Here is a 25523-nt window from a genome sequence, read left to right on the forward strand (position 1 = left end):
AAACAGTAAAATGAACAGGGTTCAGCTCGAGTTCATGTGGATTTTCACCTGCTGTTACAAATAATCCCTCAGGTTTTTATGGGATTGAGGTCCAGGGAATTTTATCCAGGGATCAGAGGTCATTATAAACTCAGTGTAGAATTGTGTTTAGTCTGATTCACTGTACACGATGAACACACACTTCTCACGTCTCTGTGTGTGTTTAATGTGTTAGAACTAAATGAGTGATGTGTTAATAAACATGTTCTCTATTCTCCATCATGGTAATGCAGGAACACTGGAGTCTTCATCACACACAGATATTCATTAGAAGCTGAATATGAAAGAAAAAGATGTGAATTAATCAGCACAAAGTGGACTGTGGTACTTCATGACCAACAGCATGTAATCATCTCTGCTCCAACAGAAACATCATCTCCTGTTTATAATGAATCATTCAACATTTCTTCATTCTTACTAACATCTGTGTTCTAACATTTAACTAGAACAAATGAGAACTTCCACAAGTTCTAACAGGATAATGAGCAGATCTTTACCCATCACATCACTGCTCTTATCCAATCACAGGAGCTTTTTTATATAACAAACACTACTGTGTCATTTAGATCTTGTTCTACATTTATATTTAAGTGCAGACTTTAAGAACAAACTCAGGTGAATTTTACAGGAATGACAGAAGACACAATGTTCATTAACAATCACTCTCATCAACTCATTGGTGACTTTTTGTAGACTGTCTGAATCCCTGTTTTCTGCCTTCACATGAATTTTACATCAACACACTTTACTGAACACAAAACAGCATTAAAGAGAATCGTTAGAAAAATCCTGATTAAACAGAATATAGTGACATTTTCTAACCTGATAATGTGAAAGTTATTGAAGAGAAATGTGATGTGTATCAATGTGTAATGATAATGAGGGTAAACTTTTATTAACAGCTCATTACTCACCTCACTGTCTGTAGTTTGTAATGTTCATCATCCTTAAGATCAGACAGCAGCTTCTTTACTGAGTCTCCTAGTTTATTACAGGACAGATCCAGTTCTCTCAGGTGTGAGGGGTTTGATCTCAGAGCTGAAGTCAGAGCAGCACAGCCTTCATCTGAGACACCACACCTATACAACCTGTATAGAGACACAATAACACACTCTTCACTGGTTGTACACAGGGACGTTTCTAGTGTTTAATCACTTTCATCACAGGCACACAGTGTGTATTATTGTGGACTGAGTAACACACACTTTACAGACCAGGACAACACATAAGACTAGAACTTGGACTTTTTCTGGACTTTCATACACAACACTGAGACATCAGCCAGATTTTATTTTACACAGAACATATTTCATATATTGCAGTATTTAACACATCTGAACTTTATTAAAACACTCACATTGTTCTGCCACTGATCCATATTCACATTTATTTTTACACTCCATTAAACTGATCCTTACATTTCTATTTGTTACATCTATTCTATTTTTATTCTAGTTTCTTTTTTATTATTCTATTTTATTTGATGTTTAAATCACAGACAGATTAAAAACATGTCACTACGTGTCGTACTGTGTATGGTTGTGTATGTGAGAAATAAAATATTAATGTCAATGTTTTCTGTAACTTTTCTCTGTTTCACATCTCAACAAAATCTCTGTTTTAATCCGAGTTCACATGAACAGATCTTTCTTGAGAAGATCAGACTGTCAGTAATCAGACCTAAAACAGGGTCAGACTCTAATTAGTGTTTGGAGAAGTTGTTAGTTCATTGGTGTATTATTTAACCCCAGACAGTGAAAGTGTAAATGGTTTATTCAGTATTGACAAGAACAACTGTGACTGTGTTTTATTTATACACAATGTGTTTATCTATTATTACGACCTGGATGAAGATTAGACCATGATTTATTATTAATGTTTTAATAGATGATCTTACCTCAGTGTCTCCAGTTTACAGTGAGGATTCTCCAGTACAGCAGAGAGAATCTTCACTCCTGAGTCTCCTAGTTTATTACAGGACAGATTCAGGTGTCTCAGGTGTGAGGGGTTTGATCTCAGAGCTGAAGTCAGAGCAGCACAGCCTTCATCTGAGACATCACACTCATGCAACCTGTATAGAGACACAATAACACACTCATCACTGGTTGTACACAGGGACGTTTCTAGTGTTTAAGCAATTTGATCTTTTTTATTTATTTATTTTTTTTGCAAATCACCAACAAAACCTTTATTTGTTTATTTATTTGTTTGTTTGTTAGTTTGTTAGTTTGTTTGTTAGTTTGTCATCATATAATGTAAGAAACCTGAATGTAACTTTGAGCTGCAGATCATTTTATTATTTCAGATTTACATTTTATTTCACTGTAAAGATCTTTACTACAATTACACATGTAAACTTTTTTAGCTAAACAACCTTAAACCCACAACTAGTATTTTTGTAAGAAAACTAACTAACTAGTCGTCTAAATGAATAAATCACTTCAAAAAGCTTTCACTGATGACTAAATCACATCCAGTTTTAGAGTTTAGAAATGAGAAGAGAAAAGAAAAGCTTCTTTTAGCAGTTAACAATTTAACATTATTGATCAAATCTGTGGCAAATAAATCAGATGTGTAAAACAGGAAGTGGTCATTCATCTAAATCCACATTCACATACTGCTCATTAACACAGTGATAAGTGTTAGTCTGGTAGTTACATCTCCTCAGTCCTCACGTACAATGTGGGATTATTAATTATCATCTGACTGCAAGTCCACATTTCTACTGAGAAAAGTGAACAAAGGAGCACAGTGGGGGGGAGGGGCACATTATGGGGCAGGGCATGTGAAGGGGGTGTCATAGTGAGGTGCAGGGCAGAGTGATGGGATCAAAGTTAGGGGGTAGGACACAGTGAGGGGCTGGGGCACAGTATGGGGCGGGGCATGTGAAGGGGGTGTCATAGTGAGGCGCCATGGGATCAAAGTTAGGGGGTAGGACACAGTAAAGAGGACTTGGTACAGTACGGGGCATGACGGGGCACAGTGAGGGGGCGGGGCACAGGGGTGTCAAAATGAGGGGGTGGGGCACAACAAGGAGACGGGGCACATTGATGGGCGTAGCTTATGATGGGTGGGGCTTATGACTGAAGGGTACAGGATATTTTCACTATTTTCACAGCTAACATTACAATCAGTCTTCATGTTTTAAATCATGATGTAAATATTAATGTGTGATGAAGACGAAGCCTATTTTCAGACATATCTACTGTAATCTACATCATCAGACACTGATTTATCAGGAACATTTTACTGGGGCTCGAGTGTCGACCCTGACTGTAGACAGTGTGTATTATTGTGGACTGAGTAACACACACTTTACAGACCAGGGGTCTCGTTTATAAAGCGTGCATACGCACAAAACGGGTCTGGAAACGTGCGTACGCCAGTTTTCGCGCAAAGGTTGTGATCTATAAAAAACAAACTTGACGTGAGAATTTGTGCACCTTTAAGCAAACTTTGAGACGTGCATACACAGATTCTGGAGACAAAGGGAATTGGCGACACAGATGGTGAGGTCGTGAACTGAAGTTAGATTGTAGAAAATTCATGTGAGAAGAACGATTATAAGAATGAATGAAATCAAATTTTCACTCCATTTCATATGTTATATCCACATTATCATGAAGATTAAATCCAACAGTGTTATTTGTGCCGATTGTTTTAGGCTACATACATCTAGTAAAATCCAAACATAATTCAAAATGTATTAAAAATAAAATAATAATAATCAGCGCTACTCCGTCCAGGGTGTATCCTGCCTTGATGCCCAATGACGCCTGAGGAAAGGCACAAGCTTACCGTGACCCGAGTAGTTCGGATAAGCGGTAGAAGAAGAATGAATGAATGAATGAATACTCAGCGCTGCCTTACAGTCACATTGTCCACAACGGGAGTGCAGGAGGAGATGGTGAGACTACATGTGATACAGAATAACATGAAATACCCTTTTATTAGAGAACTGCAGAACACAGTGTACAAACTAAACATTTTCCTTAATGTACATATATCATAAAATGTCAGTCTGCAAATACAGTCATGAAGCACAATCACTACTCATCATCAGTCTTAACTATTACGGTGTTCATTACAAAACCGTCATGAAGAAGCATGTGTTCACTATAACATTTTCGTCTTAAATTTTCGCCCACAAATTAATTCTCTGATTTTGTCAAGGTGTTAACGATCAGTCTAATTGCTAGAAACATATAAATCCTCCGGTGACCAGGGTATGTAATGCTTCATGATGGCACTGCTGGCACTGTTGGAGGATTACGCAATGGGAGAATAAGGAGAGAACGAGTTTTCAGGGACCATGATGATTTCCTGGCCCATTATTATGACAGGCTAATAAGCCGATTTAGATTCCCTAGAGCTGTGCTCTTAGATATGTGTGTTGAATTGGGTCCAGTATTAGAGAGGGCAACACGCCGGAACCATGCCATCCCAGTCCAAACACAAGTCCTCACCACTCTGGGGTTCTTGGCAACTGGCTGTTTCCAGCGGGAATTGGCAGACAGGTAAATTATTTATGTAATAAAATATATATAATGTAATCCTCAACTTTGTGTCTAAAACCTTTTCATATATGAAATAATTCTATTGGAATCTATCATCTCACCCTGTAGGTCTGGTATATCACAGCCGTCCCTGAGTGCCATAATATCTGTCGTTTGGAATGGTATACTTAATATGGGTAGTCGGTACATCAGATTCCCCTACACTGTGTGAGATACATCAGGTTCCCCTACACTGTGTGAGATACGTCAGGTTCCCCTACACTGTGTGAGATACGTCAGGTTCCCTACACTGTGTGAGATACGTCAGGTTCCCCTACACTGTGTGAGATACATCAGGTTCCCCTACACTGTGTGAGATACATCAGGTTCCCCTACACTGTGTGAGATACATCAGGTTCCCCTACACTGTGTGTGAGATACATCAGGTTCCCCTACACTGTGTGAGATACATCAGGTTCCCCTAAACTGTGTGAGATACATCAGGTTCCCCTACACTGTGTGTGAGATACATCAGGTTCCCCTACACTGTGTGTGAGATACATCAGGTTCCCCTACACTGTGTGTGAGATACATCAGGTTCCCCTACACTGTGTGAGATACATCAGGTTCCCCTACACTGTGTGAGATACATCAGGTTCCCCTACACTGTGTGTGAGATACATCAGGTTCCCCTACACTGTGTGAGATACATCAGGTTCCCCCCCTACACTGTGTGAGATACATCAGGTTCACTACACTGTGTGAGATACATCAGGTTCCCCTACACTGTGTGAGATACATCAGGTTCCCCTACACTGTGTGAGATACATCAGGTTCCCCTACACTGTGTGTGAGATACATCAGGTTCCCCTACACTGTGTGTGAGATACATCAGGTTCCCCTACACTGTGTGAGATACATCAGGTTCCCCTACACTGTGTGAGATACATCAGGTTCCCTACACTGTGTGAGACACATCAGGTTCCCCTACACTGTGTGTGAGATACATCAGGTTCCCCTACACTGTGTGTGAGATACATCAGGTTCCCTACAGTGTGTGAGATACATCAGGTTCCCCTACACTGTGTGTGAGATACATCAGGTTCCCCTACACTGTGTGAGATACATCAGGTTCCCTACACTGTGTGAGATACATCAGGTTCCCCTACACTGTGTGAGATACATCAGGTTCCCCTACACTGTGTGTGAGATACATCATGTTCCCCTACAGTGTGTGAGATACATCAGGTTCCCCTACACTGTGTGAGATACATCAGGTTCCCCTACACTGTGAGATACATCAGGTTCCCCTACACTGTGTGAGATACATCAGGTTCCCCTACACTGTGTGAGATACATCAGGTTCCCCTACACTGTGTGAGATACATCTGGTTCCCCTACACTGTGTGTGAGATACATCAGGTTCCCCTACACTGTGTGAGATACATCAGGTTCCCCTACACTGTGTGTGAGATACATCAGGTTCCCCTACACTGTGTGTGAGATACATCAGGTTCCCCTAAACTGTGTGAGATACATCAGGTTCCCCTACACTGTGTGAGATACATCAGGTTCCCCTACACTGTGTGTGAGATACATCAGGTTCCCCTAAACTGTGTGAGATACATCAGGTTCCCCTACACTGTGTGAGATACATCAGGTTCCCCTACACTGTGTGTGAGATACATCAGGTTCCCCTACACTGTGTGAGATACATCAGGTTCCCCTACACTGTGTGTGAGATACATCAGGTTCCCCTAAACTGTGTGAGATACATCAGGTTCCCCTACACTGTGTGAGATACATCAGGTTCCCCTACACTGTGTGTGAGATACATCAGGTTCCCCTACACTGTCTGGTACACTGTCTACACAATGTCTGGTTTCCCAAATGTAATCGGCACAATTGACTGCGCTCATGTTGCTATAAGGGCACCATCTGAAAATGAATTTGCTTATGTTAACAGAAAGCATGTGCATTCTATTAATGTGTAAATCAGATGTGACTCCAACACGACCCTCACAAACATTGTGGCACGCTGGCCTGGTTCAACACATGATCCCTTTATCTAGACACATAACAGTGTAGGGAACAGACTAAATGCAGGCGCAGTACGTGATGGCTGGCTTCTTGGTGAGTTTAACTATATTAAAAAGTAGAAAATGTAACAATTTAGTTTTTAATATAATTATAACCTACAGGTGACAGTTACTACCCCTGAGACACTGCTCCTCACCCCATTATTAAACACACAAAGCGCAGAGGAAACTCATTATAACGAGGCCCACTCTCGTGCCTGCGCAGTGATTTGCATTGACTATTTATGGTTAAAAATGGGCGTGTACAGGGCGGGACTTGAGGCTGGTTCACGTACGCACATCTGCAGGTGATCTGTGATTTATAAAGGGAACATTGCTTACAGGTTTGCGTACGCACCGTTTTATAAATTAAACGTAAACATTTAGTAGGGATCCTACACAGTTTTATAAATGAGACCCCAGGACAACATAAGACTAGAACTTGGACTTTTTCTGGACTTTCATACACAACACTGAGACATCAGCCAGATTTTATTTTACACAGAACATATTTCATATATTGCAGTATTTAACACATCTGAACTTTATTAAAACTCTCACATTGTTCTGCCACTGATCCATATTCACATTTATTTTTACACTCCATTAAACTGATTCTTACATTTCTATTTGTTACATCTATTCTATTTTTATTCTAGTTTCTTTTTTATTATTCTATTTTATTTGATGTTTAAATCACAGACAGATTAAAAACATGTCACTACGTGTCGTACTGTGTATGGTTGTGTATGTGAGAAATAAAATATTAATGTCAATGTTTTCTGTAACTTTTCTCTGTTTCACATCTCAACAAAATCTCTGTTTTAATCCGAGTTCACATGAACAGATCTTTCTTGAGAAGATCAGACTGTCAGTAATCAGACCTAAAACAGGGTCAGACTCTAATTAGTGTTTGGAGAAGTTGTTAGTTCATTGGTGTATTATTTAACCCCAGACAGTGAAAGTGTAAATGGTTTATTCAGTATTGACAAGAACAACTGTGACTGTGTTTTATTTATACACAATGTGTTTATCTATTATTACGACCTGGATGAAGATTAGACCATGATTTATTATTAATGTTTTAATAGATGATCTTACCACAGTTTCTCCAGTTTACAGTGAGGATTCTCCAGTACAGCAGAGAGAATCTTCACTCCTGAGTCTCCTAGTTTATTACAGGACAGATTCAGGTGTCTCAGGTGTGAGGGGTTTGATCTCAGAGCTGAAGTCAGAGCAGCACAGTCTTCATCTGAGACACCACACCTATACAACCTGTATAGAGACACAATAACACACTCTTCATCAACACATATAAACCCCTTTATTACAATAACTAAAATATTGTCAGATTTATTAAATAAATAATTGTGACAGAAACCACAAATAAAGATTTCTAGTGAGAAAGTTTCCTCACATCAAATAGACTAGAACACAATAAATGTTCATCTATTACACTGCAGAAAGGCATGAAACACTTTAACTCTGTAAACAATATGGACATCCATGGGTTTACATTTATATCACTTTACTTTTGTAACAGAGATGTTTTTAAATTGTTTTAATATTTCCAACATCAAACTTACCTCTGATTTAATTAAACATCATCATCATCATCATCAGCTGATAAACAGGTTTGTGAACATCAGAATATATAATCAGTACAAATCTGTTCTTAACTTGTTTAAAAGTCTTTCTATTACTAAAGTATACAACACACCAGACAAGACACAACCTTTATAACACCTCTATAAACTTTATAAGGAACCACATAAGTCACCATTAACTTTCAGTAGACTTTCAACATCACTGTACAAAACCTTTATCATGGAAACAAAATCAGGACTAAAACTAAATGCTGTGAACACATTCATAAATAGTTGTGTTCGACTCGGTCACAAGTCTTTTCTAGGTCTACTGACACTAGACCAAAATCTGGTTAAGACTCTTACTGATATCTAAACGATCCCAGATAACAGAAATATTATAAACATTCATCTTCCTGGGACACAATCTGTCTGATCACGATGGACGACTTGTTCTAACACTTCACTCAGTCTGTTGGCCAAAACCTTGGGGAGTAATTTATAATCTCTGAATAACAAACTCAGCAGTGTCCAGTTTTTAATATCATTTAGGTCAGGTGTAGGTTCCCCTTCAGAGAGGGCTTTTAGTACTGGGGGAATATTGTTCCTCTCTTGTGGTCCTCACTAAAGCTGGATCATGTTGATAGACTTGTGTTTCTAATGTAACCCAGATAAAGTTATGGCTGTTGGTTTTAGATTTATGTATTTATGCAAAACAACTTGTTTGTATTCCATATAAATAGATTTACAAAAGAATGTTGTGAATGTTAAAATTCATTGGCCAGTAAAGAGTCATGTGATATCTATAAAAGATAACCGTAATTAAAAAATACAAATTATTTGTTAAATTTTTTTTGTTTAAATAATATACATAGGCTGTTAAAAATTATTTAAAAAGAACTCTGTTGAAGTTTTTATTATGTGTCACGTGATGATGCATGCGGGTGCTCGTGGATAGAGCAGAGAGAGCGTGAGAGAGAACAAAGGAGGAAGAGGAAGACAACGGAGCTGCTGAACTAAAAAGTACGACCTGTTCTTTGATTAGTGTAAAGAAGCTAATTAGGTGTTTAACCTGAACCCTGTGTAGTGATAGTTTCTGTTCAGAGTGGAAAACACATAGGAAATACGTGGACATCGCATCTGACGATCGGAGATTTCAGTTGTGGATTGAACATTGTAGTTACATCAGAGTCTGTGAGAAATCATCAGTGTGCAGTGAAAAGAAACAATCTTCCTCCTCAGGACATTGATGATGAACCTAAAACTTCTGCTTCAGTCTCACTATTAGAGAATGTGTCTTACTGAGGAGAAGGTCATGTGATGCTCAGAGAGATGATCTTACCTCAGTATCTCCAGTTTACAGTGAGGATTCTCCAGTACAGCAGAGAGAATCTTCACTCCTGAGTCTCCTAGTTTATTACAGGACAGATCCAGGTGTCTCAGGTGTGAGGGGTTTGATCTCAGAGCTGAAGTCAGAGCAGCACAGCCTTCATCTGAGACATCACACTCATACAACCTGTATAGAGACACAATAACACACTCTTCATCAACAGATTTTTAAACCCCTTTATTACAATAACTAAAATATTGTCAGATTTATTAAATAAATAATTGTGACAGAAACCACAAATAAAGATTTCTAGTGAGAAAGTTTCCTCACATCAAATAGACTAGAACACAATAAATGTTCATCTATTACACTGCAGAAAGGCATGAAACACTTTAACTCTGTAAACAATATGGACATCCATGGGTTTACATTTATATCACTTTACTTTTGTAACAGAGATGTTTTTAAATTGTTTTAATATTTCCAACATCAAACTTACCTCTGATTTAATTAATCATCATCATCATCATCAGCTGATAAACAGGTTTGTGAACTTCAGAATATATAATCAGTACAAATCTGTTCTTAACTTGTTTAAAAGTCTTTCTATTACTAAAGTATACAACACACCAGACAAGACACAACCTTTATAACACCTCTATAAACTTTATAAGGTACCACATAAGTCACCATTAACTTTCAGTAGACTTTCAACATCACTGTACAAAACCTTTATCATGGAAACAAAATCAGGACTAAAACTAAATGCTGTGAACACATTCATAAATCGTTGTGTTCGACTCGGTCACAAGTCTTTTCTAGGTCTACTGACACTAGACCAAAATCTGGTTAAGACTCTTACTGATATCTAAAAGATCCCAGATAACAGAAATATTATAAACATTCATCTTCCTGGGACACAATCTGTCTGATCACGATGGACGACTTGTTCTAACACTTCACTCAGTCTGTTGGCCAAAACCTTGGGGAGTAATTTATAATCTCTGAATAACAAACTCAGCAGTGTCCAGTTTTTAATATCATTTAGGTCAGGTGTAGGTTCCCCTTCAGAGAGGGCTTTTAGTACTGGGGGAATATTGTTCCTCTCTTGTGGTCCTCACTAAAGCTGGATCATGTTGATAGACTTGTGTTTCTAATGTAACCCAGATAAAGTTATGGCTGTTGGTTTTAGATTTATGTATTTATGCAAAACAACTTGTTTGTATTCCATATAAATAGATTTACAAAAGAATGTTGTGAATGTTAAAATTCATTGGCCAGTAATGAGTCATGTGATATCTATAAAAGATAACCGTAATTAAAAAATACAAATTATTTGTTAAATTTTTTTTGTTTAAATAATATACATAGGCTGTTAAAAATTATTTAAAATTTTTTTTTTTATTTAAAAATTTGTTAAAGTTTTTATTATGTGTCACGTGATGATGCATGTGGGTGCTCGTGGATAGAGCAGAGAGAGCGTGAGAGAGAACAAAGGAGGAAGAGGAAGACAACGGAGCTGCTGAACTAAAAAGTACGACCTGTTCTTTGATTAGTGTAAAGAAGCCAAATAGGTGTTTAACCTGAACCCTGTGTAGTGATAGTTTCTGTTCAGAGTGGAAAACACATAGGAAATACGTGGACATCGCATCTGACGATCGGAGATTTCAGTTGTGGATTGAACATTGTAGTTACATCAGAGTCTGTGAGAAATCATCAGTGTGCAGTGAAAAGAAACAATCTTCCTCCTCAGGACATTGATGATGAACCTAAAACTTCTGCTTCAGTCTCACTATTAGAGAATGTGTCTTACTGAGGAGAAGGTCATGTGATGCTCAGAGAGATGATCTTACCTCAGTGTCTCCAGTTTACAGTGAGGATTCTCCAGTACAGCAGAGAGATTCTTCACTCCTGAGTCTCCTAGATTATTCTCAGACAGATCCAGGTGTCTCAGGTGTGAGGGGTTTGATCTCAGAGCTGAAGTCAGAGCAGCACAGCCTTCATCTGAGACATCACACTGACGCAACCTGTATAGAGACACAATGACACACTCTTCATCAACAGATTTTATTATATAAAGTATAATTAACACTGAACACAACAGGTTATGAAGTTAAATCATGAAGGAAAATCTAACTAATGATATTAGATAAATTATTGTTTTAAAATAACTGATAAATCACACATTGTTTTAGCTGAGATTTCTTTTCAGATAAAGTCTTTATTAAACTAGTCTGTTACACGACTAAACACCACACAGAAATGTTACTGAGCAACGTCACTCAATGAAGCTTCTTAAAGCAGCAGCTCCTAGTGAGTGACAACTGGGCTTTATTAATAACTCTAACATTATAACAGAGTTTATGTAGGTGGGCCAGGACTCCACATGGGTGGGACCAGGACCCTGGGGCTGCACCAGTCATATTAGTTTATTATATTATTTATAATTATAGATATTATGTTTATTTGAGCTTTAATTGAGTTTATTAATGACTCTTATGAATGTTCTCTTATTTACTCATTTACTTATTAATTTTTTTACTCATTTATTTATTTCATTCCTAAGTGATTGTGTATAAAACTCATTAACACTTAATGACTAATGTATTTGTTCTGAATGTTGTAGTGTTACAGAACATTTCAGGTGAAAAACAACACTGTATATAACTGCTGCTTTTAGTGAGTTATTGTGACGCTCAGAGAGATGATCTTACCTCAGTGTCTCCACTTTACAGTGAGGATTCTCCAGTCCAGCACAGAGATTCTTCACTTCTGAGTCTCCTAGATTATAATAGGACAGATCCAGTGTTTTCACAGTCAGATGAAGTTCTCTCAGTTTGGAGGTTTCTGATCTGAGCGCTGAGACCAGAGATGACCAACTTTTTACTCCAAGTGAATAACAGCTGATACTAAAGGGAATAAAACATAATGAACTCACACAAATGATCAAACACGTCCTCAAAGCTTTCACTGAACCTTCTCATTGTTATAAATACTGAAAGTCCAAACACCAGTTAGACAATATGGTTAAAGTGACACTGCAGTCCACATCTACATGTTGAGGACATTAAAATGGGTAAAGTTAGTGTTTAACTACAGCTAACTAACTAGTATCTAGAGTAGGGATGTCCCTGTCCTGTATAATATGGGATTGTCTTGTATTGAAAAAGACAAAGATCTCACATTATGGCCAGAAATGTGACCTTAACAAACAATCGATACCGGACTAATTATTATAGGAACAAATTGACTTTAAAACAACACTTTTAACATATTATTACTAGTAAATCTGTAAACTTGGTATATACACTGAACACAATTATAAACACAACACTTTTGTTTTTGTCCCATTGTTCATAAGCAGATCTAAGACTTTTTCTATGGACACAAAAGGCCAATTTGTCTCAGATATAGTTTACAAATCTGTCTAAATCTGTGTTAGTGAGCACGTCTCATCTGCTGAGAAAATCCATCCACCTCACAGGTGTCATATCACTATCCTGATTAGACAGCATGATTATTACACAGGTGTGACTTAGGCTGGCCATCCATGAAGATCACTATTCACATATTGTGATGGCATTTTGAATGCACAGAGATACCGTGACGAGATCCTGAGGCTCATTGTTGTGCCCTTCATCCATGACCATCACCTCATGTTGCAGCATGATGATGCACAGCCCCATGTTGTAAGGATCTGTACACAATCCCTGGATGCTGAAAACATACCAGTTCTTACATGACCAGCATACTTACCGGACACGTCACCCATTGAGCATGTTTGGGATGCTCTGGATAGGCGTATATACGACAGCGTGTTCCAGTTCCTGCCTTGATGTCACCCCTGTGAGGTGGACAGATTGTCTCCCAACAGGAGACGTGCTCGCTAACACAGATTTAGACAGATTTGTGAACAATATGTGAGAGAAATTGGCCTTTTGTTTACATAGAAAAAGTCTTAAATCTTTGTGTTCAGCTCATAAAAAATGGGACAAAAACAAAAGTGTTGTGTTTATAATTTAGTGCAGTGTATTTTATATGTCCATAAAACGTGACTCTGCTCTTCCACACTCGTGTCTCAACTATTGTTTAAATGAAATAAACTCTTGGTTTTCCTCCAACTTTCTCAAATTCTCAAAAGTTCCACTTATAGGTTCAAAATCTACTCTGTCCAAGTCCAACAGTCTCTTCTTTATATTGATGCTTCCTCCTGCCTCTAGAGTCGAATTCTCTCTAATTATTATTATTATTATTATTATTATTATTATTATAATTATTATTATAAAAATGTTTCCTCTAACGAGTATAAAACTTTTTAAAGTCAGTTTCCTATAAAAGACCATTTCCACCTCACAAATAAAAGTTAATAATGAATAAAAACTTTTTGGGGATTAGAATTTGTCATTACTGCAGTAAACATGGTTCTTTATGTCTGGTACACAGGTGTGTTTAATATACATCAAACATCCAACATAAAACCTGCATTAACTTCATCATTATTGTAAGATATTAAGATAAGTCATAACTACAAAACTACAAAACTCCCTCAAATGTAATCACCTGCTTCTACATGTTTAATAGCTGCACTTCAGTATCATTCATTTATTAATGCAGTTTTTATTCCCTAATTTATCTATTTACATGAACTCCACTCTGTATCACCTTCAGGTCAGAACATCCCAAAGTCCATATTAGAGTGTGTTCAGTTTCTCTCTAACACTGTAACAGTAGAACAGTTATATTCACATTTACTTACATTGCTTTACTGGATGCTGTAATCACAGGCATCATCTTCAGAACAACATCTTCTGTTATCTTATCTGTACTGAAATATTTACTCTGGTCAAACTCATCCAGCTCCTGTGCTGATGTCAGTAACACAAACACCAGAGCAGAAAGCTGTGAAGGAGAAAGTTCACTTTGTTTTCCAGATTTCAGGTAGTGTTGGATTTCCTCCACTAGAGAATCATCACCCAGTTCATTCAGACAGTGGAACAGAGTGATGGATTTCTCTGTAGGAAGATTGTGACTGATCTTCTTCTTAATGTACTGAACTGTTTCCTGTGTGCTCTGAGGGTTACTTCCTGTCTGTGGTACTAAAACATGTAAGAGTTTCTGATTGGACTCCAGTGAGAGACCCAGAAGAAAGCGAAGGAAAAGATCCAGATGTCCAGTCTGACTTTCTAAAGTCTGAGCTACAGCACTGTTGTGTACATCTGAGATTGTGTTTTCGTCCATCTTCCTGTTATAACCCTGATTCTGTTTAAGAACATTTCTCTTCTCCTTCATGAAGGTCAGGTGCACATACAGAGCTGCGAGATGCTCCTGAATGCTCAGATGAACAAAGCAGTACACTTTACTGTGGTGAAGCCCAAACTCCTCTCTGAATATCTGAGTACACACACCTGAGTACACTGCTGCTTCTGTCACATCAATACCACACTCTCTCAGGTCTTCATCATAGAAGATCAGGTTCCCTTTCTTCAGCTGCTGAAAAGCCAGTTGTCCCAGTTTAAGAAGCATTTCTTCATCACTCTCCTGCTTCTTTGAGTATTTTTCTCTGATGATGTTTGTCTGAATGATGAGGAAGTGTGTGTACATTTGAGTCAGAGTCTTGGGGATCTCTCCACTCTCTGCTTCACCCAACATTCTCTCTAGAACAGTGGCTGTAATCCAGCAGAAGACTGGGATGTGACACATGATGTAGAGGCTTCTTAATGACTTCAGGTGTGTGATGATGTTATTGGCCAGGCTCTGATCACTGATCCTCTTCCTGAAGTACTCCTCCTTCTGTGGGTCATTGAACCCTCGTACCTCTGTGACTCGATCCACACACTCAGAGGGGATTTGATCAGCTGCTGCAGGTCTGGAGGTGATCCAGATGAGAGCAGAGGGAAGCAGATTCCCTTTGATCAGGTTTATCAGCAGCACAGGCACTGATGCTGGTTCAGTTACATCACACACTCTCACTGTGTTCTGGAAATCTAGAGGAAAACGACACTCGTCCAATCCGTCAAAAATGAACAGAACCTTTTCCACACTGGACATTTCTGTTTCTTTTGTTTCCTTAAAAAAGACATGAAGGAGCTCCATCAGGCTCAGTTTCTGGTCCTTCATCAAGTTCAGCTCTCTGAAAGGAAGTGGAAATATGAGGTGGACGTCCTGATTTACTTTCCCTTCAGCCCAGTCCACAATGAACTTCTGCACAGAGACGGTTTTTCCGATGCCAGCGACTCCCTTTGTCAGCACAGTTCTGATGGGTTTGTCTTGTTTAGATGATGTATTTGTCAGCACAGTTCTGATGGGTTTGTCTTGTTCAGATGATGTATTTGTCAGCACAGTTCTGATGGGTTTGTCTTGTTCAGATGATGTATCTGTCAGCACAGTTCTGATGGGTTCGTCTTGTTCAGATAAAGGCTTAAAGATGTCATTGCATTTGATTGGTGTTTCCTCTGTTGTTCTTCTCCTGGATGCTGCCTCCATCTGTCTCACCTCATGTTCATTATTGACTTGTCCACTGTCTCCCTCTGTGATGTAGAGCTCTGTGTAGATCTCATTCAGGAGTGTTTGGGTTCCCAGGTTTATTATCACTCCATTCAAACACTGAAACTTCTTCATCAGATTTAATTTGAACTTTTTCTGGAATTCATTTCCACCAGCAGATTCTGGGTCGTACCTGTGATATGGAGAAGCAGGAAGACACGGGGTTCATTTATTAGACTTAATCATCTGTTTTCAGTAATCTAATCACTCTGTAGTATACAGACTATTATTTGGACACTTAAGCCATATTTGAATGCCATCGTATGAATTTCACTGCATTACAAAACAACGTCATTTGAAGAAAGAAACCACAAGCAAACATTCCAATCACAACATTTCCCAATAAACAGACTGAGCGATATTTAAACACATAATAGTGGCTTTATTACAGTCAGAGTTCTAGTGTTGTAGTATTTAGTTTGTCCCCCTGTTTATCTCGTTAAATTACCCTTTAAGTGTAACTTTAGCATTGACATTAAAAGTTAAGAGATGTTACCTGTGTAGAAGTGAGGAGTCTACAGCTTTAACCTCCAGATGATGATCCATAGGCTCATGACTCTTCATGGAGCTACAACTGTGTGTTGGTGATTCTGATCTCTTTCCCTGGAGTTTACTGTACAACATTATGGACACGTCTTTAATTATTTATTTACAATCTTTACAGTTTTTAACTCACTTGATAACTGAATGTGGATTTTTACACACAATAAACAGCATGACTTTTTTATGCTCAATGGTGACTGTGGTAGCTTTTTTCACTAGTGGAGCCTTTATTTAAGTTCATTTTATATTTACTCACTAAACACACTGTAGCACAGAAACTAAGAGTCCAAACCCATTCCAGTAGCACACTGCCCCTGTGCACCTGCAAACTGGATTCTGTACCCTTTCTCTATAGTATCTAGACCCCATTGAGAAACACTTGGAAGGTAGCGTAGGCCAGGCGAACCCCAGAGTCAAGGCTCCCCGGAATCCCAGCCCTGAATGTAGGGTTTTCTTTTTGTAACTCCTGCCATAGACGACCTCTTAGGTCCTGTCTAGACTGATGGGGCTGGCCTTGGCTTGCTGACCGGACACCTTTCCTTATGATAGGGAGCCCGGTAAGCAACACAAGCCTTCCTCTCCTGTCTAAGAGAGCTAGACTGGATTACAGATTATGCTACTGATAAAACTTTTTAAATGAAATAATTCCTTATGAAATATGACCATCTAATTAAGATCAGTTGCTTTGCTCGTTTCTGTTTGAAAACTATTAGCCAGAGAGCTCCATCACAGAGATATCAAGGTGAGAGTAGGTGAAGTAGCCTGCTGGAGTTTATAAATATGTCAGGACTTTTTTTAATAAATATGTCAGGACTCTGCCCAAACTTTAGGATTACGAGTCAGACTTTCTAACCATTAGGCCACGACTTGCCCCACAATGACCTCATCCTCATCTGGGTGACACTCTACAGTTAATAGTGTAAATGTAAATAATGTCCTTTCTACAACAGTTTATAACAGTGCAGCCGAGAGCTCCTGAGGAACTAATGGGTCATCATAAACTCTGAGCTCACCACAGATCCAACACTAATGACTTCCTGATTTACTCTCTAACATTATTTTGCTGTGTTCCATCTTCTCTGACCTGGTAACACATTTATACTTCTATAACACTTCTGTTATGGATCTGACATGTTGCTTTTATTTTAATACCAGAATTATTCAAACACACCTTGTAGTTTTTGAGATAAACTCATTTAAAATTGAGCGTCATTTTCAAGCACTAGGCTTAGAAACACATCTATGTTCTTACCAACCAAATCCTCTGTTAAATGTTTGATTCTTTCGATTTTTCATTCCCATGCTACTTGGTTAGAATTTTAAAAGAATCTATCGAGAAGGTTATTTAGGACTTTAGATAATTATTATGTATTAACACAGAAGACAGTTTGTTTGAATCCCAGGTCCACCAAGCTACCACTGCTGCTCCCCTGAACAAGACCATTAACCCCCAATTGCTCAGATTTATTACTGAGGTACATGTAAGTCACTGGGAATAAAGGAGTCTCCCACATGCCATAAATGTAATGTAAATGTAAAGACAGATGCTATTTGTCTTTTATTGTTTCGTGTCTTAAGTGTTTTTCTTTTATTTGTGTGTTTGTATTAATAAATCATGTTTACTTTTGTATGTACAGCACTTTGACAAACACTTGTTGTTTAAAAAGTGCTTTATAAATAAACTTGACTTTGACTTTGACTAACACTTTTACGTTCAAACCCTAAGATGATAAGATGATTCTTATGACTTTGTTTCCTGTCATTAGCCCAATAATGCTAAGCAGGGGTCTCGCCTGCAATGACTGAACATACAGCAACCCCAAAACTACCACACTAACATATGAATTTCACTGTACAGTAATACCTCGAGATACGAGTTTAATTCGTTCTGTGACCTTTCTCATATCTCAAATTGCTCATATCTCAAAGCAATTTTCTGCATTTAAATTAATTGAAATCCCATTAATCCGTTCCACCTCGCAAAATTCCACTCCAGTTGTTTTGTTTGTGTTTTGAACATGCCGGAACCCGCATTCCTTGTACGAGTTTACATAATAAATCTCCACATATTTTTCTCTCTCTCTCTAGAATTATTTAATTATTTACTGCCAAATGCTGTAAATTTATTTATCCATTCATTCATTTATTACTTTCCAACAACGCATAAGCGAGCATATCTAACACTAAGCATGATTAGTGATTCTGTTATACGGGGGTTTATTCTATTTTGTAGTCGCTGCTCTCCCCGCTCTGACCACACATGTGCACGGACGGGCGCGTGGACTTTTGCCTGTATGCATATCATCTAATAAATACTCTGACAGATGGTCCTGACAGAACTGAAATTCTCTTAACTTACCTGAACTTAATTGCTACAATTTCTGCTTTCTTTACATTAATTTTGCTTAATTTTCTTCATCGCTTTTGTCTTCACTTGTTTTTACCTTTTTTCTCACTCTTTCCTCACTAACATCTGCCGGTCGTTTTAATAAAAACCTGTCCGGTCGGCATATCAGATGCAGTGTAGTCGCACAAGTTACATTTCTTAACGGATCCAACGTTCAAAACGGATCTCAAAATTACGGATCCACAGATGGTCGGCACCTCACGCAGCACCTTTGCGACTCCCCATAGGAAATGAATGACTTCCGTTTTATCGACCATCGTCTATCATGTGCAGTGTAAAGGCGGGTTTAACCGAGTGAGACATGGGAAGCTGAGGCGAGGAAACAGAGCACACGTGGTTGTTGGGGATCTTTGTTTCGGCTCAGATGCTCGCTAAAATTTGCTCGTATCACAAGGCAAAAATTTGGTCGAATCACAGCTCATAAGTCAAAAAATGCAAAAGCACTCGTATCTCGAGGTATCACTGTATTACAAAACAACAGTCAAACCAAGTGCTATTTATATTAAAGGTGCGGTGCACGTTGTTTGAGAAATGCTTCAGAAAACTGAGTCGGGCCGACAAACAAAACAACCATGTAGCCAATGAGCATAAAGGGGCGTGTCTTGTCAATATTCAGCAGAGAGAGTGTACAGTGCGCATGTGTGACATTAGCAGAAAGTGATTGAAACATTGACATGGTGGATAAAAACATTAAGTGAAAAAAGGCTTATGATAAGACAAGAAGCAGCAGGACCCGTGTTAATATAGGATCAGATTTCAAGCTCTTGACCGTCTTCTGTGTGAAACGGAGGTAAATGTTTCATGGTACAACACACAGTACTACACAAACACATCTGTATTACCATAGTATTACTCATGGTGTTCATTTATTGATAAAAATACCCCCTCAGTCAGCCGCCCCAGCAGGTTCTGCCATAACTCTCCAAGACCTGTACTCCTCCAGAGTGAGCAAAAGAGCAAAGAAAATCACTCTGGACCCCTCACATCCAGCACACACACTCACTCTGGACCCCTCACATCCAGCACACTCACTCTGGACCCCTCACATCCAGCACACTCCCTCAGGACCCCTCACATCCAGCACACACACTCACTCTGGACCCCTCACATCCAGCACACTCACTCTGGACCCCTCACATCCAGCACACACACTCACTCTGGACCCCTCACATCCAGCACACTCACTCTGGACCCCTCACATCCAGCACACACACTCACTCAGGACCCCTCACATCCAGCACACTCACTCACTCAGGACCCCTCACATCCAGCACACACACTCACTCAGGACCCCTCACATCCAGCACACACACTCACTCAGGACCCCTCACATCCAGCACACTCACTCAGGACCCCTCACATCCAGCACAGTCCCTCACTCTGGACCCCTCACATCCAGCACACTCACTCAGGACCCCTCACATCCAGCACACTCACTCACTCTGGACCCCTCACATCCAGCACACTCACTCAGGACCCCTCACATCCAGCACACACACTCACTCAGGACCCCTCACATCCAGCACACTCTCTCTTTGAACTGTTACCATCTGGTCGGTGCTACAGAGCCCTGAGCACCAGAACGACCAGACATAGGAACAGTTTCTTCCCTCAAGCAATCCATCTGATGAACATTTAACACCATGGAACACACAACACATAATATTTGCACTATGTATACCTCAATAGCACATTTCATACTTGCACTCTGTACATACATACACACATACATATTGTCTGTACTGTTTACTCCAACTGCACATTTCATACTTGCACATGTGCACATACAAATTGTATATATTGTATACTTATTTGCATATGTATATTTCATATGTTTATTTAAACTGCACATTTCACACCTGTAAATGTGTACATACAATCTTTTCTATACTGCATATGACATCCTGTTACACTGTGGAGATTATGTCACTAAAACTAATTCCTCACATGTGTAAACATGCCTGGCAATAAAGCTGATTCTGATAATAGTTGCCTGGGTTATGTATGTATGTGTGGGCGGAGCTATCAATACAGGGGTGACACCCATTTTGGTTAGGGGCGTGTTTGTTTTGGTGATTTCAAATATCAACATTGGCTTTCAAACATCGAGCACCCCGTCTTTAAACACACCACAAACACACTTTTCCCAAACAAAAGACTAAATAATACAAAAAGTATTTGGACACACAACAGTGGCTCCATTACTGTGTTTCAGTATTTATTTTGCCCTGTTTATGTAGTTAAACTTCCCTTTAAGTGTGACTTTAGCAGTGACATTAACAGTGAGGAGACGTTACCTGTGTAGAAGTGATGAGTCTCCATCTTTAAACCTCATAGGAACATCCATAGACCCATCACTCTTCATGGAGATACAGCTGTGTGTTGGTGATTCTGATCTCTTTCTCTGGAGTTTACTGTACAACATTATACACAGTCCTTTAGTCATTTATATAAACTCTTTATTTTACTTACAGTATATTTCCCTTTAAGTGTGACTTTAGCAGTGACATTAACAGTGAGGAGACGTTACCTGTGTAGAAGTGATGAGTCTCCATCTTTAAACTCAGGAGGATGATCCATAGACTGATCACCCATCATGGAGATACAGCTGTGTGTTGGTGATTCTGATCTGTTTCTCTGTAATTTACTGTACAACATTATACACAGTCTTTTAGTCATTTATATACACACTTTATTTTACTTACAGTTACACATGAAATGATAAAATTAACCTGGATAATGATTTTGTCTTTTATTCCTCTCATGTAGAACTCACGATGTACACATTTGGTCGTTGTTGCTGTAGTTTAATTTTTATTTATTTTTGCACATTTATGCGTATATGTTTGTGTGTGTGTGTGTGTGTGTGTGTGTGTGTGTGTGTGTGTGTGTGTGTGTGTGTGTGTGTGTGTGTGTGTGTATGTGTATGTGTGTATGTGTGTGTGTGTGTGTATGTGTATGTGTGTGTATGTGTATGTGTGTGTATGTGTATGTGTGTATGTGTGTGTGGTCAATCTGTAAAAGGCAAACAATTCAGAATTACTATACAGTATTGTTCACATAACAAAAATACATTTCTACAAACATTTTAACAGCTTTAGATCGTAACCATTAAATTAGATAAAACATTATTTTAAATTGTAATAATATTTCACAATTTTATTTATTTATTTATTATTTATTTAAAAAGCCATCTTTCATTAAAAATAGTAATGTGACCAAACTTTTGGGTGTTACAGTAATTCTGTATGATAACAGTAAACTAGCAGAATGTAGAAGAACATATACTGTATACTGTGTACTAGGTTATAGTTTGTTTGAACAAGCATGCTGATTAAGGAGTATTTATTCATCTAACTCTTTTCTAATTCATTTGCATCAACTGTAAAACATTTTTACATTCCAGAATATTACAGTTGTTTATTTATTTATATCCCTGTGTATTGCATTACATAAGTGTTTTTACTAGCTTTCTTTCTAATCATCTACAGAACAAAGCCACACACACCATCTCATGTGTGGATACATTTCAGCTCAGTTACTGTGGAAGGAAAGGCTGTGTACAGTTACAAATACTGTACAAACACCTGTGTTAAGACTGTCACAAAGATGCAGAATCATATAGCCAAGTGCCCAAAGTTTCCCCAGGGCTCAAAACAAACAGCCCCAGGCAAGAGTTCATCTGCTTCCATTCACAGTGAAAATGATTCAGATTCAGACGCCCTCTCGTCAGCTCATAGTCACTCTTGAATCAGAGGATTTGACACAATGGATGATCGTAGCCAGAGAAATGTTGATGAATGTTTTGCTCGAGCAATGTATGCTACTGGCTCACCTCTGATGCTCACAGCTAATGTCTACTGGAAGAGATTTCTGAATGTTCTTCTCCCCACATACACACCTCCCACCAGACATGCTTTATCTACTCATTTGCTGGATACTGAGTTCAACAGAGTGCAAGCAAAAGTCAAGCAAACCACTGACAAAGCAGATTTCAGTCATCTGTGATGGGTGGTCGAATGTCCGGGGGCAAAGAATTATCAACTACATCGTCACCACCCCTCAACCAGTATTCTATAAGAGGACAAGACACACAGGACTCTACAATGCTGATGAGCTGAAAGCAGTCATTAGTGACCTTGGACCTGAGAAGGTTTTTGGACTAGTAACTGACAATGCTGTGAACATGAAGGTTGCTTGGGCACATGTGGAGGAGACATACCCTCACTTAACAACAATTGTCTGTGCTGCCCACACTCTTAATCTTCTCCTTAAGGACATCATGGCACTGAAGACAATGGACACACTGTAGAAGACAGCAAAACAAGTAGTGAAATATGTGAAAGGCAAACAGGTAGCTTCAGCAATCTACTTCTCTAAGCATAAAGAAAAAACAAGAACATTATCCATCATTTGACTGTGGTTCAATTATGTGGTCAATCATGCATGGTAACTTGAGCATGACTCTGATTAGAGTGACAGTTCTGGGTCTATTGCTCTGTGTTGTTGTTACCATGGTGTTTATTTACACGTCGGCCGATCTACATAAACTTAACCGCGTATAGGCTCTGTAAAGAGCTGGGGATTTCCAGATGTCCACGTTATGTTCGTCGTTCGTGTACTGTACTCATCGCTTGGCTTGGCTTGGCTTGATATTCCATTGTTCTGGACCACTGGACCTGATGTTCACTACTCTATGCTACCGGCCACACACCACAGAAGGAATTATGATGCATTAATTGCTATATCTTGTGCAGTTCTCCTCTGACGACCAAACGTATACAAAATTACAGCCAGCATTCTACACTGGCTCTGTTTATCTGTCGGTCTTTAACAGACAAAGCAACTATACTCTCCACGTTAAAAACAGAAAAACCTAAACGGTTTACTATTAACTGAAACATGGCAACTCCCAAATGACTATTTTCATCTCAATCTCCTCACTCCCTCTGGATATAGTTACCTGTCTAAACCTCACTTAACATCTAGGGGTTGAGGCCTGGATATTGTTTTGAGAAACAGCATTAATGTTAAACCTGTCCAATTTCTATTTTTATTATTTACATGTTTCCATTAGGTCACATTATTCGTCATCATGGGCTTAGTTATCACTTATACACGGATGACACACAACTACACCTGAGCTTTAAACACACTGATCCCTTTCCCATAGATGTTATAACTCCTTGTATCAATAAAATAAACATATTAATGACCAAGAACTTCCTCAAACTAAAGACAGATAAAACAGATCTGCTCTTAGTCGGCCCTCCTAAATGTACTTCATCTCTTAATATTGATAAAATTAATATCACTGGCTGTCATGTAAAACCCCCAACCACTATCAAAAACCTGGGCATAGTGTTTGATTCTTCTGTCTTTCTCCTCTCACATCTCATCTCTCACCAAATCTGCCTTCTTTCATCTACAAAATATTGCCCGATTACGCCCAAGTTTAAATATCAGTGATGCCGAGACCCTTGTCCATGCTTTCATTACCTCCTGTCTAGATTACTGTAATGCACTTTTTTATGGTTTACTATCAACTTCTTTAAAGAAACTCCAATAGATCCAGAATTCAGCAGTAAGAGTGTTAACACACACACAGAAATCCCCCCACACAACCCCCATCTTATACAGTTTATATTGGCTCACAATTAGTTTCTGCATTCAATATAAAGTTCTCCTCACTACATTTAAAGCTCTCCATCGCTCCTGTCCACAATATACCACAGATCTCCTTCACACATATACCCCTGCCCCTGCACTTAGGTCCTCTGACTCTAATTTATTAGAGGTTCCTCGTTATAGGCTGAAATCTTTTGGTGGTAGAACCTTCTGTATTGTGGCTCCCAGCCTCTGGACTTCTCTCCCCAGAAAGCTAAGACATGTGGTTATGACCCTGAGTTGTTGTTTAGCTCCTAACATGTTTTACAGCAATGTATTTAATCAGTTTGTCAGATAAACAACTATGACGGAAATCAAAACCCTACATTCTAGCCTCTGTAACTCTGGCAGTAAGGCCTACAATCACCCTGACACTTGTATCAGAAACTAGAGATTGTCTTCTTTTCAATGAGACCAGGCTCACTTCTGTGTGTCAAAGTCTGAGGGAGCTGTACCACTTTATAGGTGGGTAGGTCATGTAGGCGAAAATCATGAAAATCTAGGGCGCTCATAGAAGTCGTTACTAAACCTCCTTAATTCTGTTTGATTGTATATCACATCATGTAAAGTGTCATTGAGATTGTTGTAAGGCACTATATAAAATAATAATAATAATAATGATAATAATAATAATAATAATAATAATAAGTTTATTATTATTATTATTATTATTATTTCATTTTACATTTTGATTGGGACTTTTTTAGAAGGGCAAAGGGGGTGATTTCATTTTACAGCAATCACAGGGAAATATGTTTATTACAATGATTAAGTTTATGTTTATTACAAGCATAATAATGTTTATTACAAGCATAATAAGCTTTTGTGTTACTT

General features: G+C 38.7%; 1 protein-coding gene across 1 annotated transcript in view; it reads right to left on the reverse strand.

Moving 5' to 3' along the window:
* Nucleotides 1-25523, reverse strand: part of LOC113646143 (NLR family CARD domain-containing protein 3-like) — a 25918-nt gene continuing 395 nt past the window's right edge. The window contains exons 2-7 of the mRNA XM_047803800.1: nt 21553-21669; nt 21320-21436; nt 16569-16685; nt 14286-16205; nt 12244-12438; nt 1-1127 (exon numbers count right to left, since the gene is read on the reverse strand). Coding sequence (XP_047659756.1) covers nt 950-1127; nt 12244-12438; nt 14286-16205; nt 16569-16685; nt 21320-21436; nt 21553-21669 — 2644 coding nt within the window. The 3' untranslated portion in view covers nt 1-949. The remainder of the gene's footprint in view (nt 1128-12243; nt 12439-14285; nt 16206-16568; nt 16686-21319; nt 21437-21552; nt 21670-25523) is intronic.

Source organism: Tachysurus fulvidraco, chromosome 19 (assembly GCF_022655615.1).
Source record: "Tachysurus fulvidraco isolate hzauxx_2018 chromosome 19, HZAU_PFXX_2.0, whole genome shotgun sequence".
Lineage (NCBI taxonomy): Eukaryota > Metazoa > Chordata > Actinopteri > Siluriformes > Bagridae > Tachysurus > Tachysurus fulvidraco.